General features: G+C 40.6%; 1 protein-coding gene across 4 annotated transcripts in view; it reads left to right on the top strand.

Annotated features, from left to right (window-relative positions):
* snrnp25 (small nuclear ribonucleoprotein, U11/U12 25kDa subunit) overlaps positions 1-20,273 on the top strand; it is a 26,948-nt gene extending 6,675 nt beyond the window's left edge. For all 4 annotated transcript variants that reach the window (XM_012970436.2, XM_012970435.3, NM_001016702.2 and 1 more), the window contains 6 exon segments: positions 3,003-3,179; positions 4,978-5,068; positions 15,179-15,284; positions 17,128-17,202; positions 18,396-18,465; positions 19,603-20,273. In XM_012970436.2, coding sequence (XP_012825890.1) covers positions 3,006-3,179; positions 4,978-5,068; positions 15,179-15,284; positions 17,128-17,202; positions 18,396-18,453 — 504 coding nt within the window. In that variant the 5' untranslated portion in view covers positions 3,003-3,005 and the 3' untranslated portion in view covers positions 18,454-18,465; positions 19,603-20,273.

The raw sequence follows: 20,273 nt of genomic DNA, 5'->3' as shown, positions 1-20,273 counted from the left end.
CCAATCTATATACTCACATACATAAACTATATATACAACCACTAATACTAACTGTAGATATTAGTATCACAATAGCCTTGGATATTCTGCTTGTTCAAGAACTCATCCAGGCCCCTCTTAAAGGCATTAACAGAATCTGCCATTACCACATCTCTAGGAAGGGCATTCCACAACCTCACTGCCCTCACCGTGAAAAACCACCTACGCTGCTTCAAATGGAAGCTCCGTCCCCTTTAATCTAAAGGGGTGACCTCTGGTGCGTTGATTGTTTTTATGGGAAAAAAGAACATCCCCCATCTGCCTATAATCCCCTCTAATGTACTTGTACAGAGTAATCATGTCCCCTTGCAAGCACCTCTTTTCCAGAGAAAACAACCCCAACCTTGACAGTCTAACCTCATAGTTTAAATCTTCCATCCCCTTAACCAGTTTAGTTGCACGTCTGCACTCTCTCCAGCTCATTAATATCCTTCTTAAGGACTGGAGCCCAAAACTGCACTGCATACTCAAGGTGAGGCCTTACCAGGGACCTATAAAGAGGCAAAATTATGTTTTCATCCCTTGAGTCAATGCCCTTTTTTATACAAGACAGCACTTTATTTGCTTTAGTAGCCACAGAATGACACTACTCAACGATATGGAAATCCGGAGCGCATAAATAAGGGAAAAAAAAAAAACAAAAACAAAGGAAAAATAATGGTGTGGCAACGTTTATATAAGGTGAAACCTTAACCCCGTATAAAGTGTTGCTTGTGCTCAATAGATTAACATTCACACCAGGGTGCAGTACCACTAACTGCTTACCAGATGGCAGTGTTGTTGAAGCAAAACAAACATGATGTATTCATTTGCAGAATGTAGCCAAATGAACGGATATTGTATCCTTGAAGTGGAACGCAACTGTATCAACGTGCAGACCAAGGATGGTTATCCTCTTGCAGGCTGTGGCTGTAACCTCAATGAGGCACACAAAGAGAAGAACCGCCACTGGTGCAATATTATTTATTAAAAAACAACTGCATAAAGAATAAAACTTACAAAAGTAGTGTGATACAGGAGCTCAATGTCCACAAAAGCCCAACGCGTTTCGTGTACTTGTCGGTACACTTCCTCAGGAGCAAAGATCAAATGGTCCCAAATCACTAGTACCCAGCCTTATATAGCTCTGATACAAAGTATCTATGCCTCGTGTAAAGCTCCTGTCTGACGTTAATGATGTCATCAGGTGTAACCCTTTCGGTATCATCTAAACTATCTACTGATCATTGGTATTAGTAAGCTCATAGATATGTGTAGCGATCAGCAAAACAAGGGTAATCCTAGAGTGCCGGGCTCCGGGCCACATCAGGGTATTGAGGGCTGGATAATAGACTCGGGATGTGTATAGTGTCATGATGGTGCCGAGTCTATTTACACAAACATTTGGTTCACGTAAGATTGGATACTTCATCACATCTGAGCGCTGAGGACTTTTGGTATTGTTTTTTTACCTCACTGCAAACAGAATGACACTGCCTGGAATTAGACAACTTGTTATCAACAAAAACCCCTAGATCCTTCTCCATTAAGGAAACCCCCAACACACTACCATTCAGTAGATAGTTTGCGTTTATATTATTTCTACCAAAATGCATAACTCTGCACTTATCAACATTGAACCTCACCTTCCAGTTTGCTGCCCAGTTTTCCAATTCTGTCAAATCGCTCTGCAAAGCGGCAACATCCTGCATGGAACTTTTTGCATAATTTTGTGTCATCAGCAAAAATAGAAACAGTATTGTCTATGCCCACCTCCAGGTCATTAATAAACAAGTTAAAAAGCAAAGGACCAAGGACTGACCCCTGCGGTACTCCACTAACCACACTGGTCCAATTAGAAAATGTTCCATTTACCACCACTCTTTGTAATCTATCCTTCAGCCAGTTCTCTATCCAATTACAAATATTATGTTCTAGGCCAATATTCCTCAATTTGATCATTAACCTACTGCAGATAACAGATAAGCTCTGTAGAATATAATGGGGCTTTATCTGCTATCTGCTTTGTTTATATAAACTATAGTAGTCTTTCTGAGGCAAACACACCAGGTGTACCAGCACAGGGCAACAGTACATAATATAGTAATTATATTTATACACTTTCATTTTTTGGTGTTACTGTTCCTTTAAGGAATTCCAGAAAAGAAGGAAGGTTTAAGGTGGGAAATGAGGAAAGAAGGGCTTTGAAGGTTTTAAGAAGGAGTTATTCTTTGTTTTATGGCAAGCCATGATAAGGATTTCAGGGGGGGGAGCTATACCATTTTGGATGAGAGGAGGAGAATTCTGGCAGCAGTATCTAATACAGACTGTAGGGGGGAGAGAGCCCAGGTAGTAGCAGGTTGCAGTAGTCCAGTTGTGATAGGTGCATGCATGAACTATAGTAGTCTTTCTGAAGCAAACACACAACTTACCAGTGGCAGTAGTATGTTTTTTCAGTATGTTTTTATTTAGATTTTCAATTTGAGACAAATAAAAAACAAAATAAAGTAGATGAACATAAAGTATACAAATGTAGTGTGTTGTTAGTTTACAAAACCAGTTTCATAGGATGTCATATATCTGGGTTACACATACATATCTGGGTAATAGCAACGTTGTCATAATTCTTTATATTTTAATGATTTTAAACCACTTTCTTTGTTGGAGTTTCTGGTTCTTTTATAATGTCACATTCAGAATCTGAGGTTGGGAACTTGAGCTTATAAATGCTAGTTGTGTCATTCTAAAAATTCATGGTCCTTGTTTTAAAGACACCTCTGAGCTGCATGTCTCCACATACTTTTTAGAATGGTGCCCTTCTGTAGGAGAATAAGCCAGCTAATAAAAACTTAAAAAACCTTTAAAAATAAATTGCTGGTGGTATATATTTACAAACTCTTTATCTCTTAACTGCTATGTATTTTTTATTGCTAAAAGGATGAACTAACTTGGACAGTTTTTCCTTTTTCAACATTATCTGAAAGGTGATGGATGTAAAGACTGCAAATGAGTGTGAAAATGATGATGTAGAGCAGAATCTTTCATACGAGGTAAAACAAGATGTAGATGAGGAATTGCCACATGCGGAGGTTGTCGATATATTCCAGGAAGGCTTGGCAATGATTGTACAGGATCCTTTGCTGTGCGACTTACCTATTCAGGTACGTATTTGTTGACTCACTGATTTCAGATTTTTCACGTTTTGAGAAAATTTGTTTCCAGTTATTTTTGTCAGGTTTGTGAGTCTCTTGTTTAATGCATTTGAATGTACTTTGGTTCATGTAAAGCATCTCACCATTTTGCGTCCTGTCGACGTGGATTCTAATGCTGGCCACATGCCCAGATTATAAATTATGCTGATCCAGCCAATCAGCATACAATTAACTTATAGAGATGTATAGCGGGAGCGCATGTGTATAGAAATGGAAGACAAAAAACAACTTATAGTGCAAAAACGTTTAAAAGTGGTAATTCCTTAAGTGCATCCAAACACCAAATGTATATATAGTGCAAGATTATTGAGCAATAACACCATGTGCAGTAATGCAAATTGCTCACCAGATGGCGGTAAAATCAAGCCAAACGTATGGGAAAAATCCAAAATTGAGATGTAGCCGTATCCTCAGTGTAGGCACAAAAAGAGAAAGAAGCAGCAAATAGTGCAATGTTATTTATTACAAGACAACTGCTAAAAGCAATGGTACTTACAAAATGTAGGAGATAAAAAGGTTCATAAAAGACTCAACGCGTTTCACGTACTACGGTACGCTTCCTCAGGAGTTCAATAGTCCAACTATTTAACTCCTGAGGAAGCGTACCGTAGTAGGTGAAATGACTGGTAGGGAATTCCCCGGTATTTAAACTCTTGACGGTAGTAGAGTCACAGACATCCAATCACAATGGTTCCATTGAACTTGTTCAGTTAGGTGTTAGCTGAAACTGACAGGTGTAAGAAGGTATGATCCAATCACAATGGTACCAAGATTCTCATTGATGAAGGTGTTAATCCTTCAAAGTACATGACTGGAAGTGTGAACTGTTGTCAAGAGTTTAAATACCGGGGAATTCCCTACCAGTCATTTGAACTGAAGAAGCCACTTGGATGAGTGGTGAAACGTTTTCAAGAAAAACTCAGAAAAGTCCAGTTGTTTTAGACTTAATTCTACTAGATACTGTATATCATGACCTGGATGAATGAGAATCTTCATAGACATATGCACTATATATACATTTGGTGTTTGGATGCACTTAAGGAATTACCACTTTTAAACGTTTTTGCTTTATAAGTTGTTTTTTGTCTTTCATTTCTATACACATGCGCTCCCGCTATACATCTCTATAAGTTTGTTGGACCCAGTCAAAGGGGTTGATCTGTGGAGGAGCTGCAGGATTACAAACACTCGTTATGATTATTTGACTTCACTGAACATTATCAAGAGCGCTGAGGACTGGGTATTGTATATACCACACCATAAGCATACAATTAACTGTCTGATTACTTTTTAAAAGTACAGGTCTATGCAATGCTCAGTCAGCCAGTGACCTCATTCATTAACATGCCAAATGTCAGAATTGAATTGAATTTGTCTGTGCCACATTTTTTGTAAAGGAACATAACACAAATATCATTGATCGATTCCATTGGAAACTTGCTTATAGCTTCCAAATTGCTTCCAGAATATGTTTTTTGTGTGGCCAAGGTTATCAACTTTTTGCAATGCCCAATACAGCAACAAAGCCAATTAGGCAGGGGTGATTACATTTGGAATGGTAGTGCATGAGAGATATTATAACGAGTTCTCTACCACTTTAGAGATGCACATTTTCACCTTAAAAAGCCTGTTGTTATGCTTTCCTTAGGGTTGGTTTAGTAGTAGTAATTTGACTACTAATTCTTTTTAAGCAGTTTTAAAGTAGTGTTCTTGTTTTTATAATTATCATATTACTTCCTTTTCACAGGTTACCTTAGAAGAAATTAATTCCCAGATTGCTCTTGAATATGGCCAGGCAATGACTGTCAGAGTCTGTAAAGCAGATGGAGAAATAATGCGTAAGTATTATACAAATTATGTTAAAGGAGTTGTTCGCCTTTATTAACTTTTAGTATGATGTAGAGGGTGATATTCTGAGACAATTTACAATTGGTCTTCCTTTTTTAATGTCTGTGGTTTTTTAGCTTTTTGTTCAGCAGCTCTCTAGTTTGGAATTTCTGCAGCAGTGGTTTGAGTGATATATTTATAGGAGAGGACCTGAATAGAAAAATAAGTAATATAAAGTAACAATAACATTGTAGCTTCACAGAGCAATAGTTTATGGACTGCTGGGGTCAGTGAGCCCCATTTAAAAGCCTGAAAAAGCCAGAAGAAGGCGGCAAATAATTAAAAAATTATAAAAATAAAAAAATAAAAAAATGATCAATTGAAAAATTGCTAAGAATTGGCCATTCTATAACATATTAAAAGTTAACATGAAGGTGAACCCCCCCTTTAAAGATAACATATTCTACTTTTAATAATACTGGTGAAATTTGGCTTCAGGTTAGTTAGAGGATTCCTTAGTATTATGAATCATAGGGTTTCTCTTTTTTGAGACAAAATGTAGTAGTCTTAGTTTCTCATTTAGTTTAATTACGTTAAATTAAAGTAAGGTTACCAGATCATGTGGAAATTTAGGAAAGCTTCCCATTGTGGCTGGGCTGCACTTATTGCAAATTGCATTTTTATTAAATTTAGGGTTGCCACCTTTTACCTTCAGATAATCTAGCCAGGATGCACGTTTGGTGCGTAGCTAATGACATTGGAGACAGGCCAGTGACACGGGAGGTGGCCTTATGACACAGTATGCAGGGATTGGCTGACTTTTTATTCAGTCAAACAGTGTTTCTCTGAAACCCAGGTAATAGGAAAAAATTGTCTTGTTCTCTCTGAAACCCAGGACCAGGCTGCTTTGAACCAGACAGTCCCTATATAAATTGGACTGTCTGATTCAAAACCAGACAGGTGGCAGCATTTGTTTAACCCCTGGTTGCAACCTTTACCAGGGCAGAGAATAGAAAGGGACAGACAAACAATTCTTTCAATTAGTGCTGGGCGGTATGACCAAAAATTTATATCACGGTATTTTTCAAAATTATATCGGTATCACGGTATTTGACGGTATTTTTTTTTCCCCATGCATGATTAGGTGACCACCCCAAACACCCACCACCCGCACCCCCCCCCCACCCCAAACACCCCCCCATCCGCACGCACCCCCCCCCACCCCCCCATCCGCACGCACCCCCCCACCCCAAACACCCCCCCATCCGCACGCACCCCCCCCACCCCCCCATCCGCACGCACCCCTCCCACCCCAAACACCCCCCCATCCGCACACACACCCCCACCCCACCCCAAACACACCCCCATCCGCACACACCCCCCCTACCCCACCCCAAACACCCCCCCATCCCCTTCACATAAATATAACCCCCCACCCCACCCCATCCCACCCCCCCCAAACACAACCCCATCCCCTTCACATAAGTATAACCCACCCACCCCCACCCCAAACACCCCCCCCATCCCCTTCACATAAATAACACCCCCCCATCCCCTTCACATAAAATATAATTACTTGCCAGGCACCCCCCGACAGCTCACATTGGTATCCGACTCTGAATGCGTCCTAGCGATGGCGCTTTTGTAGAGTGTGCGCGCTGACGTCGCGTGCGCGCTGACGTCACGTGCGCGCTGACGTCACGCGCGCACCCGGAAGTATTCACGCACACCGGTATGGGGGTATGTAGAAAATTCATATCGGTTTCAAAGAAAAAACCGGTGATCGGTTTTTACCGGTATACCGCCCAGCACTACTTTCAATAGCATTACATATACAAATAACCATAGAAAAATAGTAATGATTGTATATTGTAAAGTTGCATAGAATTATTTTTTTTCCCTAAGCACTTAAGACGTCATACCTAGGGTAGGAAAAACACCGCCTTCTCCAATAAATTATTCCGCCCCCTTTACCCATAAAACCCCTCTTCCCTCCACCAGCCTTCAGTGTTTTTTTCCTACCGGATGGATTACACCGTTAAACTTGCCTGGGCGCCTGTCAGACGACCGTGCCCCGAGATGCTGCGTAAGTCCAGGGCGTCATTCAGACAAGTGTGCCCCCTGTGATGTGGTAATTGGGTACCCTTACGCTGAAGCCCAGGAGGGCTTGTTATGGGTCGCCAGTCGGATGGTTGTGCCTCCCTTAAGCGAGTTTAAGACACGCGTAAGTGTCTTGGAGTTTGCCGCATGTTGTTGAGGCGGTGACGTCACTAACTCGCACCACGCTGCGTAGGTGAAACGCAGACGCGAGGCAGATGGAACGCATAGGTGGAACGCAGGGTTACTTCCGGAGGGCTGGTTCTTAAGCTGGTGGTTATGGCGGCGCGTAGCCGCTCCAGGGGTTTTATTCCTGCTGCCTGTCCACACGTATAAAACGCTCCATCTCTGCCTGTAAGTACGCATCTTTATGATGCTTTTACATTTTATTTCTTTTGTATCTCTGACACGGAGGCAATCTCTTTTTATTGTTGTTTCAGCAATGGCTGACACTGCTCCAGAGAAAGTGGAGAAAGGGAAAAATAAAGAAAAAGCAAAATGTAAAGAGAGTTTATCTGAGTCACCTAAAGTGAAAAAGGATTTAAAAAAAGCCATCTTTAATCTCCTGCCTGGGCTGTGAAGTCAAATTCAGTTCCTTAGAGGGAGAAAAGTTATGCTGTACATGTAAAGAGAAGCTCAAAAATCCTATTAACCCCTCAGGTGGTGCTGATGAATTAGTTTCTTGGATGAAGGGGGCTATGCTTCAAGCTTTTGAATCATTCAGTCAACAAAAACCTAAAGAATCTCTACAAGCTGAGGGGGTCTCTTTATGAAGATTGGTCTTCTGATACTTCCCTTGGGGAGGGAACCTCAAAGTGTAAAATTGAATCTGACTCTGAAGAAGGAGAAATTTCAGATTCAGAGGAATTTTTTCCAGTGGATGAAATAGGAGCCCTGATTGCGGCAGTCAGAGATACAATGGGTCTAGAAGAATCTTCTGAACCCCCCAAGGAATCTAGTAAATTGTTTGCTAACATAGGTAAACGTAAAGTATCTTTTCCAGTTGATGAGGCTATTAAGAATAAGATTCAAAATCAGTGGGCAGTATTGGATAGGAAATGGGGCCTGCAAAAGAAATTTTAATTTACTTTTTCCCTTTGATGCTGAAGATGCAAAATTTTGGGATACAGCTCCTAAATTAGATCCCCCAGTGGCTCAAACAGTTAAGAGGACTACTTTACCCTTGGAAGACAGTACCGGCCTCAAGGACCCTATGAACAGGAAAGCAGAGGGAGCTTTAAGGAAGGCTTACCTGGCAGCCGCAGCGGGGTTTAAACCGGCAATAGCAGCAGCATCAGTAGCTCGGTTAAAGTTTGGATCTTGCAGTTGGAGAAGGCATTAAAGAAAGGTATTGCAAGAGAAAATCTTTTATCGGATCTTCCCATGCTGATGTCGGCATCAGACTTTTTAACTGAAGCAGCCTTAGCCTCAGTTGATATATTAGCAAAAACAACCTCTTTTGCCACTACTGCAAGAAGAGCTTTATGGCTAAAGCCATGGAGAGCTGATAATGCGTCTAAAAATCGTCTTCTTAACTTACCCTTTGAAGGAGAGAAACTTTTTGGATCAGAACTGGAGATGCTAGTGGAGAAAAAGTCAGACGATAAAGTGAGAAGTCTGCCTCAGGATAAAAGATCCTTTAAGCGTCCTTTTTTTCGAGGCTCAAAAACCTCTTATGGATATAGACAAGACTGGAGAACTAGCAAAACATCTAGAGATAGAACCCTTGGGCAGCCCAGAGGAAAATCCTCAAGAGGAAGGGGGCGCCCTAGTTTTCGGGCAGAAGCCTTTTTCAGCATGACTATCTGCCAGTAGCAGGGAGACTAAGATGGTTTATTCAAGATTGGGAAAAGATCACTTCAGGCAAATGGGTGCTACAATTAATAAGACTTGGCTATGCCATAGAGTTCAGGCTGCTTCCTCCAATAAGATTCCTAGAAACTCATCTTCCAAAGCAAAGTCTAGCAGAGCAAGCAATGGAAGCTGCTATCCAAGAATTCAAAGATATAGGGGTATTAGTTCTGGTACCTCAGGAAGAAAAATTTTTAGGGGTTTATTCCCCAATTTTCCTTGTTCAAAACCAAACAAAAAATTCAGAACCGTTTTGGACTTAAGATTCTTAAATCAATTCATTCAAAAAAGGAAATTCAAGATGGAATCTATAAGGTCCACGTTGCTCACTATTCACAAGAAAGAAGTTATGTGCACCCTGGATCTACAGAATGCATATTTGCATATTCCCATAAGAAAATGTCATCAAAAGTTCCTAAGAGTAGCCATAAGAAGGCCATCAGGTACAGAACACCTCCAGTTCACAGCATTACCATTCGGAATTTCAAGTGCCCCAAGGGTATTTACCAAAGTTCTAGTGGTGGTAGCGGCATACCTAAGGACCCAAGGTATTGCAATAATTCCATATCTAGATGACTGCTTACTAAAGGCATAATCAGAACAAGTTCTGAAAGATCAGTTATCCCAAGTTCTAAATGTATTCCAGTCACTGGGCTGGCTAGTAAACTGGGAAAAGTCCAATTTACATCCTTCAACAGAAGTAAAATTCCTAGGTATCATATGGAATACTGTGAAAGGAAAAATCTTCCTTCCTCAAGAGAAAAAATTAGGGAAAAAGTTTACGAATTTCAAAAAAGGAAAATTTCTTCAGTGAAACAAGGTCTAGAAATTCTAGGTCTCTTCTCGGCAGCCTTAGAAGCAGTTCCCTGGGGGCATGCTCATATGAAGGAACTACAGAGATATATAAAACTGGTTTGGGATAATCAAAGAAGGTAACTACACCGAAAGATCCATATACCCCAGAAGGTAAAAAATTCCCTTATTTGGTGGCTTCAACCAAAAAATCTTTCAAGAGGCACCCAGATGTTTCCAGATTCCCCCATACTTATCACGACAGATGCAAGTGGAACAGGTTGGGGAGCTCATCTAGGAAACATTGTAAAACAAGGTATTTGGGAAAACGAAGAGATTCATCTGTCATCAAATTCCTTGGAACTAGAGGCAGTTTGGAAGGCTCTGCTTGCTTTCAAATCCATGATTAAAGGTTGCGAAGTCCTAATACATACAGACAACGAGACTGTTGCTTACTACATAAATCACCAAGGGGGTTCAAGAAGCAGAGATTTAGCCGAAAGAATAAAAAAGATTCTTTGTTGGGGAGAGAAATATCTAAAGAGTCTGTCAGCCAGTGGCGTAGCGTGGGCTTTCGTCGCCTGGGGCCGACCGGAAATTTGCCGCCCCTCTATTTAGTTATTCTTAAAAAGTTCCCCCAATAGAAAGTGCCCCCATAAACAGTGCCCCCAATTGCCCCATACAAAGTGCCCCCAATAGGAAGTGCCCCCATACACAGTGCCCCAATTGCCCCATACACAGTGTCCCCATAGACAATACCCCCCAAAGACCTTGCCCCCCAATAGAAAGTGCCCTCATACACAGAGCCCCAATTGCCCCATACACAGTGCCCCCAATAGGAAGTGCCCCCATACACAATACCCCACAAAGACCTTGCCCCCCAATAGAAAGTGCCCTCATACACAGAGCCCCAATTGCCCCATACACAGTGCCCCCAATAGGAAGTGCCCCCATACACAATACCCCACAAAGACCTGGCCCCCCCATGGAAAGTGCCCCAATTTCCCCATAGACAGTAGCCCCCACACAGTGCCCCCAATTTCCCCCATAGTACATACCCCCAACAGACCATCGGCGGCGGCTCCTTCTCTCTTACAGGCAACAGGCACTTCTATAAGGTTGCGCCTCGTCGCTGACGTGTGACGTCATACGCACGGGCGCAACCTTATAAAAGCGCCTGTTGCCGCGCCATAAGAGAGAAGGAACCGCCGCCGATGGTCTGTTGGGGGTACGTTAAATATCATGGTGATTGCCGCCGCCCCTTCTGATACGCCGCCCGGGGCCATGGCCCCCTCGGCACCCCCCTCGCTACGCCACTGCTGTCAGCACGCCATATTGCAGGCCACAACAATGTTCAAGCAGATTTTCTAAGCCGCAGGACGGTACTTCCAGGAGAATGGAGTCTGGATCAGGAAACATACTTACAGATCTGCGATTTATGGGGTCCTTCAACAATAGACCTCATGGCCTCAAGGTACAATACAAAACATCAGAGGTTTTTCTCTCTAATGGCCGGGAAAGGGGAAGAGGCAGTGGATGCTATGGCTCAACCATGGCAGTTCAGCCGGGCTTATGTATTTCCACCAATTCCTATGATAGCAAGAGTGGTCAAGAAAATTGCCCTTTGTTCCACAGAAGTAATTCTGATTGCTTCCTCCTGGCCCAGGAGAAATTGGCACTCCAATCTCCTTCAATTATCTGTAAGTTGGCCATGGCATTTTCCAGTAAAGGAAAATCTTCTCTCCCAAGGTCCAATTCTTCATCCAGATCCAGCGGCCCCAAGTCTCAGAGCCTGGAGACTGAAAGGGATGTAATGAAGTCACAAGGAATTTCTTCTCCAGTTATTGAGATCCTGTTACAGAGTAGAAAAAAGGTGACAAATTTAATTTACCGAAGAGTTTGGATTTCTTTCAGAAAGTGGTGTGCCAGCAAGAGTTTGACTCCAGAAACAGCCACAGTGTCAATTATTTTGGATTTTTTGTATGACGGATTCCAGAAAAATCTCGCTCCAGCTACACTTAAAGTCCAGATTGCAGCCTTATCTGCTTTCTTAAGTAAAACTTGGGCAGAACATCCTCTTATTAGAAGATTTATTAAGGCCAAAAAATTATACCCTTAAATCAAATTGGGATCTGGATGTGGTTCTAAAATCCTTGCAACACGCTCCCTTCGAACCTCTAGAAGAAGCTTCTATGTTTCACATTTCTATCAAAACAGTATTCTTAGTAGCCATCTGTTCAGCAAGACGTGTTGGCGAAATTCAAGCTTTGTCCTGTAAGGAATCATGTCTGCAGATATTTCCAGATAAGATCATTCTAAAAGCAGATCCTTTATTTAGACCAAAGGTCTCATCTAATTTTCATAGAAATTTCGAGGTTATTCTTCCAACTTTCTTCGCTAATCCACACTTGCTGGATGCACGAAGATGTGTTCTTTTTTATTTGAATAGAGTCCATCCTTTTCGGAGATCACACAACCTGTTTGTCTCTTTTTGTGGCATTAACAAAGGTAACAAACTGCTTCTAAATTTGCCATTGCAAAATGGATAAAACTTGCAATTTCTACTGCATATTCTTCTTCAGGAAGACCAGTTCCAGTGGATCTCAGAGCACATTCTACAAGGGCAGTGTCCGCTTCGCAGGCAGAGCTTGGAGGCGTTTCAGTGGACCAAATATGCAGAACGGCTTCGTGGGCAAGCTTCAAAACTTTTGCAGATCATTATCGTGTAAATATGAGTACTCCCGGGGAAGTGGCTTTTGCAAATACAGTTCTCCTTTCTGGTTGTAAACCCTTTGTTTACTGCTACTCAATTCTCTAAGTAAGTGCTGCCAAGGGACGTGAGGGAAACAAAGAATTTATAGTCACGTAAATTTCTTTTCCCTCAGTCCCGAAGGCAGCACAATATCCCTCCCTTAGTAAATATTTTTGCAGCATTGTGTTGATTTGTGTTTATTGCTTGAGAAATCACTGAAGGCTGGTGGAGGGAAGAGGGGTTTTATGGGTAAAGGGGGCAGAATAATTTATTGGAGAAGGCGGTGTTTTTCCTACCCTAGGTATGACGTCTCTCTAAGTAAGTGCTGCCTTCGGGACTGAGGGAAAAGGAATTTACGTGAGTATAAATTCTTTGTTTTTTTATTAGGCGAAACTGTATGTTGATATTCATCAAAGGTCAAGTATCTTCCCCTGCTCATTATTTCTGACAAAGTTTCTTAACCCTTTTAGTGCCACAGGACGTAGAATCTACAGCACGTGCATTCTACGTGCTTGGCTTTCACTGCTCTCCCTTCCTCCTCTCCCCCCTCTGCTCCCCCCCCCCTCCTTCACCGCCCACTCGCTGGACCCGACTGCAGCTACCTTTCCTGTGTCCCTATTGAGATCTCCAGCTTCTTGACCTCAGGTAAGTGCCACATACACACACTTATTACATTAGTACACACTTATACTTACACACACACACATACATACATTTTTTGGGGGGGTTTCACACATTTACAGCACATACAGCAGTCACACTTACTTGCGCACACATACACACACACACACACACATGCACAAAAACACATTTTACCTAGTGTACACACACACTTACACTTATGTCATTTTGTATATTTTTTTTTATTGCATCGTTTTTATTCTTGCCTGAAAAAAATGTTTTATTGTCATTGCGGATAGCGTATTTGCTAACCGCACTGTGCAATACCTTTTGTGTATTATTTTGGTGCATTTTCTGTGATTTTGATGCATTTTTATGCATTTTATTGCATTTTTAGCCATTTTATATTTTTTCAGTTATGCATAGTTGTTGTTCACTTGACTTTGTCTGTAAAACTTATTTGCCCAAGCCAAAATACTCAAACTGTTATTCTGACCGCAGATATTACTAAGCAAAAACAACCAAAACATTGATTTTAGTGATTTTTTATTTTTAGCAATTTTATTGCATTTCACGTTGTTCTTTGTTACTAGTCTTTGCACATGGATATTTTGTCTGCTGTATTTCAATTTGGCTTCCTCTGTACCCCACATAGTTTTGGTAAATCTATGCATATTGGGCATCAAACTGTTCAGTAGACCTCTGGTGTTCATATTTAGAATGTTTTATGTTGATACGGTACAAAATATGGGGGTACATAATGGGGTAAAATGCAAGCTTTGTGACAATTTTCAGAATTGTCATAAAAACCGTTCTGTTTAGCATAGCTTTGTAGTTTGGTAGTTTGCAGTAGAAAGATGTATTTACCCATTTTTGTTTCGTCAGAATGTGTACTTTCGCAAAATGTATAGTTTTCTAGGATTTCCGTACTGTTAGGGAGTCTTATGGCATATAATGCACATGCCGGTAGCTTATATTGCAGTTTGGGCATCACACTGTTCAGTGGCCCCTATGCTTTCATATTTAGGATGTGTTTTCTTGGTACCTAATGTTATGTGGGGCGATTTTTTTAGAATTTTCATAATTAATTATAGAAACTGCCAAATTTTGGAAAGCATTGCCGTTTGGTACTTAGGATAAAAATATATGGTTTCCTGGGGTAAACCTAATGTTCCAGGATTTTTGCAAAAAGAAAAAATTGGTTGTGCTATCCAAAATAAAGTCTATGATAAAGTTAACTTGGAGTGCGTATTCCTAAAAGCCGTGGCTTCTGGTTGTAAAAATATTAAGTGCAAAATACAAAAAAGGAAGTCACTCATGATTCAGTAGGTGCAAAAAACCGCCTCCATGCAGGTTTATTGGAGCCCTGTCTGCATCCTTCTCACTGATTGCTCCAATAAACCTGCATGGAGGCAGTTTTTCTGCACCTACTGAATCGTGAGTTCCAGGATTTTTGGCTTTGGAATCGAAAGTATGCCGTATTCTGCTGTAATGCTTTGAAAATGTGGTAATTTACTGCTGGGAGTTTTTGATCTATAGAAGTCAGAAATCTCCCTAAAACTATACATATCAGGTATTGGCACGTTCGGGAGACATGAGGCTTTCCAATTCAGTTGAATTTTTGTCCATAAAATATGTTTCTGGTATAAATCCCTTTATCATGAAAAATAGCTTTTTCTTTTTTTTTTGTATTTCAAGCTCTAAATTGGAAAGCTCAGGTTCTCCTGAAAAATCAATATATAGTTTGCCTACCTAAACTTTACCCCCCCCCCAAGGCCTCTAAAATGAGAGAGCACAAAATGTTAAGAAAATGTCTGGCACTGAGGGAAACCGAAATGTGAAATTCTGCTGGCAATTAAAGGGTTAAAATTTTGGTGACATTCCTGATTTTTTTGTTATTGTTTTTTTCACCACACACACTATGTTACTATGTTACATATTATATGATGAAATGATTTGTATGTTTTCTTTAGATTTTTTTCAAATATATGTTTTTCTTTTCTGCCAGCGGTTGTTGTAGTGCAAAATGCTACAGTACTTGATTTAAAAAGAGCTATCCAGAGATATATTCAGCTTAAACATCAACGTGAGGGAGGGATACAGCATATCAGCTGGTAAGATAAAAACAACAGTCATAAGATTTCTCATATTTGTATAGGACAAGTCGGGGGTGGGAGGTAGAAAGGATTTTGGCCAGTGCTTTTTCCTTCTGTACAAGAAAGACTACACCTATATGATCTTATTGTTTCATTGTGCTGTAAAGATTCCATGTGTCACTATATTTATACTATACTATATTTCAGGCATGGTGGATGAAACAGTACCTCTCCCATTAGCATCCTTTTGCTGCAGATTTTAAATGGGGGGGAGGAAGCATATGTGTCTGTAAATAAGCATTTGGTTTTCTATTTAGGGTTTGCTAGAGTTCATTTGTAAATTCCACCTGGAAATAAAGTAATTGCTTTCAATGCACGTGATTTGTGTGCAACTACACTAACTGGTTGCTTTAAAACCATGTAATAATAGTACAAAAATTATTAAACATAAATCCCCCTAGGACAGCGGTCCTCAAACTACAGCCCGCGGGCTGGATCTGGCCCCCAGGGGAATTTACCCGGCCCCCCGCTACGTCCTCACCCCTGGCAGTGGACGATCCTTTGCTTTAAAGGGGGCCCAGCCGTGAAAAAGTTTATAAACTGGGGCCCCCTTTAAAGAATTACGGGCCCTGTCATTGGTGGCCAGTGGGGACATCAGTACGCACGGGGCGCAACCTTATAAAACAGTGGATGCAGTGGGGAGCTTGTGGACACAGCGGATGCAGTGGGAGGAAACAGGCGCACGCTGGGGGAGAGCAGGGTGAGCCACAGGAAGCAGGAGGACGCTAGGGGAGGGGAAGGGGTTGGAAGATGCTAGGGGGGAGCTGGAAGATGCTGGAGAGGACACGGGGGGGGGGAGCTGGAGGATGCTGAACCAGAACTAACACAGGGGAAGGGGTTGGAAGTGCTGGGGGGAGCTGGAAAATGCTGGAGAGGACACGGGGGGGGGGGGGGGGAGCACGAGGATGCTGGGGGGGAACTGAAGGATGCCAGGGAGGGAGCTGGAGGATGTAGGGGGAGCAGGATGCAGCAGGGAGTGGACCAGGAACTGGGACAGGTAATGAACGGAGTGCCGGGGGGGAATGCGACTAGTTTGGGCCCAAGTTTGATGATGAGTGGGGGGGGAGTGGATTGCTACCAGTTTGGGCAACAGTTTGCCACCACTGCTGCTGGGGGGGGCGGGGTTGTTGCTGGTGATGGTGGTCCGGCCCCCCAAAAGTTTGAGGGGCCCTTGATACGGCCCCTTGGTTCAGAAGTTTGAGGACCCCTGCCCTAGGAGCTGGCTAGTTGAATAAAAAACTACAATATATGTTATTAGAGTACAGAGACCAGTGTATTAATAAAGGTTACAGTCAGGAATATGTACAGCACTGAACAGAAGTATAATGCATAGAGTCTCCCTTATCTCTGGGGCAAATGATTGAGCCATACAGCCAGACTTGCCAGTACCTATTCTGGCATGGTTTTATGGTACTGATAGCCCTAATCAGCAGTTCCATTTAGAGAGAAGTAGATGTCCCTCAGATGACTCACAGGCTCCCTGTGGTATGCAGAATGTTTTTATAATTATTGTTATTTATAATGCTGATAACACATCTGTAGTTTATTATCAATACAAAAGAAAGCAAGTATGAGAAAGAGAAAAAAATATATAAACAGGATATAAGGGCTTGCAGCAGGCAATGTCCAATTTTGAGCACATTTGACCGCATTTTGACACAAGTACCTTTAATGAAAGTGGTCGTAAATAAGCCCTTTAGTTGCTTTTTTAAGGGAACAGTGGCAGAGTTTTCCCCAACTGGTCTGACATGAGAATAACAGTGGGAAGTATTTTATATAATGTTCAAAATGTTTTGATCAGGAAATATGTTTGGAGGACATACCATTTATCATTTTCTGGAGAGAAGCTGGAAGAAGATTCAAGAAGTCTCCGTGAGTAAGTATAATCAGATTAATATGGCAGTTTTACTTAATCACATTAGCGCCACTAGCGCTAAAAAATTAAGATGGTAAAAAATATTTAAACAGATTGTTCACTTTGCCCACACTTTCAGAAATTCTGCATCACCTATAAAAAACATCAAATACTTATTTAAAACTTATGTAGTGTGTTTTAGGGGGGATCAGATTAATAAAGGTTGATAGTAAATACACTAAAATAAAAACCAGAACAGTTTAAAAAAAGAAGATAAAAATCACCATCCATCTATTTCTACTGTGCATAGTCAGTGTTAAAGTCAAACTCCCCCTTCCACCACTCTGTGCATTAATAATACAAAACATTCTTGCAATAATACAGGACACACAGATAACAGACATTGGGTATTGTTTATGTGTGCTGGGTGTACATTTTGAATATTTAATGTCAGTATCAAGTAATTAATGTGACGGTTGTTTTTTTTCATAAAATTTACTTTTTTGCCAGGATATAAATTATATAACAGTCATGGATATTTATGAAGGCAGGCAAATTTGTACCTTGGCAGTAACCAGTCAGTTAAAAGCTTTTTTCAGGCATCTGCAGGTAGAGCAATGAAAGCAAACACTTATTTGACTTAATTGGTTAACATTGGTACAAATTTGCCCTAGCGTTTATAAATGAGCCCCACTGAATCATGATTTCTATTGCACAAAAGTGTCTAAAAAGGTTAATAAACATTGTCAATCTTTGTTTCCTTAATGAGTCTTTTTTTGTTGTCTGCGTTTCAGAAATGTCCATTTCCTTTATCATGTCATCCAATTTAAATGGTTTTTATTTGGACAGCCTTGTTTCGTATTAATACTGCATCCCTCACAGCTACAATTAGGGATGCACTGAATTCACTGTTTTGGGATTTGGCAAAATCTTAAATCCTTTATGAAAGGTTCGACTGAATAACAAATCGATTTGCATGTGTAAATTAGGCCACTATACATTCACGACTGCCCCACCCTTCCCTCATGTATTTTGTGATCAGTTCCTAATTTAAATTGAGTATAATAGTTATAGTTGTAAAAAAATCAAATAAGGTAAAAAAGTGCAAAACCGAACACCAACCAGTTTGTTATATATTGAAATATCTATATAAAACATTAGTTTAAGTACAAATGGAAAGCAAAATAATCAGCAGATATGCTTATTTTTTTCAGATATGGCATCAAAAACAGAGACGAGGTGGTATTTGTAAAGAAACTGAAAAATAAGTAGAATGTTAATTTGGTAAGTTCATGTGACTTCATTTTATCCAATCAAAATTCCTTTACCCTTAAAAGGGAAATTTACCTTCCAAACACTTTTTTTTAGTACATGAAAAATAAAGACCTTTATTTTTTACTGTTTTTCTAAGATTTCAGTATAAAGTTACATGTTGCCCAGAGCATCTCATTAAGGGAAAGGGGGGGGGTCCATTGACTCTCAACTGTTACAGTTTGATGCATTACTTGATACATCTATTTAAAGCAGCATTGGCCACTACTACCCATCATCCCTGATCTTTATTAAAGTCTGATGCTACTAATAACTGTATTTACTAATGTTGCAAACTGTAAACGTTTATTAAAAAATTAAAAGAAATAGAAAAAGCTGTTTCAAAAAGTAATTTATTTCTGGTGTACTGTTGAAAAACATTTGACCTGAAAAAGGTTTTGAAAGTAAACTACCACTTGAATGCCTATGCCACACAAGGCACTTTCCCTGTCAGTGCATGTTATCTTACTGAGAAATCACCTCACTCCTGCCCTGCCACACTTCCCACTGATTTAAAATATGGTACTGATGAGTGGGAGGTAGAAAAGGAATTCTCTGCCAGGCCACCCACCTGTGGAACAAAAGCCTATAGGTACATTTATGTTTTCCAGTCAACATGCCTTTATAAACATAATAATAATGCTAATACTGAGCGATGATTACTTGGAATAGATGAGCAGATATAAACAAAAAACAGAATTGGTTGAAACAAGGGTACCGATATAAAGAAACAATAACTGCTTCTCACCGAGACTAAATTGGGCAGAATGAATAGACTTGTCTTTGTGCTGCCGTATTTCTATTTTGGGTAGCACAATGTCTGTGGATAGTACTTCTGCCTTGCAGCACAGGGGTCTTGAGTTTCATTCTAGCTTGGGCACTATTTTCAGTTAGTTTGTACATTCTTATCTGTGTATATATGGATTTCACCGGGTACCTATTGGTACTTCAGATTCCACAAAAACAAAGGCAGGTCAACTCCTCCTAATACAATTGACCCTAAAGTGTGAGTGTGATAAGGACATTAGATTTTAGCTCAAATCTAGCAGGGACTGATGTAAATATATAATAAAATGCTTTGTGACCAGTGTATTTTCTTTGCATTTGCAGAACCTTATTTAAGTGCGATCTTGGAACTGCCATATCATCACATGCCAGAAAAATGCTGCTACTGGAAAATATACTTTTTTTTCAGAAACCTGCAAAAATATTATTTACCAGGTTAAAACTGCCTTAAAAGTTGAACTACTCCACCTTGTAGCAAGAATAAAATGCTGTGGAAATGAGATTTACAAGTTGGGTATGTAAACTCCTGGTGAGCAAAGCCCTGAGAGGGTATAGCCCAATATTATTCCATCTTCAGTCATACAGTCCAGCATACTGCATGTAAAATGGATGGCAGGACAGACATTTACCAGTCGCAGCATGGGATCTCTGCATAATCAAGAAAAATTGACGTTCAGCCATGACCAACATTGAGACTTGAAATGTTTTTGTTGCGGGAGCACAAACCAGTCATAAAAGCCTTTCTACTGAAGCATACAGAGGATTGATTAAGAACAGGTAAATAACAACATTTTTAAAAAAAGGATTTTTTTCTTGAAGTGACCATACTGCTTATGGATGCCATTCTCTGGCATACTTTTTCAGACGTTGTTATGAAACTGCTGTTATTCTTGATTTATTTTGCAGTTCATGTTCTGGCTAATATGTTAGTGTTATGTCAATAGAGTAATAACATCGCAGTTACTATTTGATAAATAAAGCTCATTCACTTCTCA

Source organism: Xenopus tropicalis, chromosome 9, assembly GCF_000004195.4.
Source record: "Xenopus tropicalis strain Nigerian chromosome 9, UCB_Xtro_10.0, whole genome shotgun sequence".
NCBI lineage: Eukaryota > Metazoa > Chordata > Amphibia > Anura > Pipidae > Xenopus > Xenopus tropicalis.
Note: the sequence above shows the minus strand (reverse complement) of the source record. Positions and strands in the feature narration are given on the sequence as shown.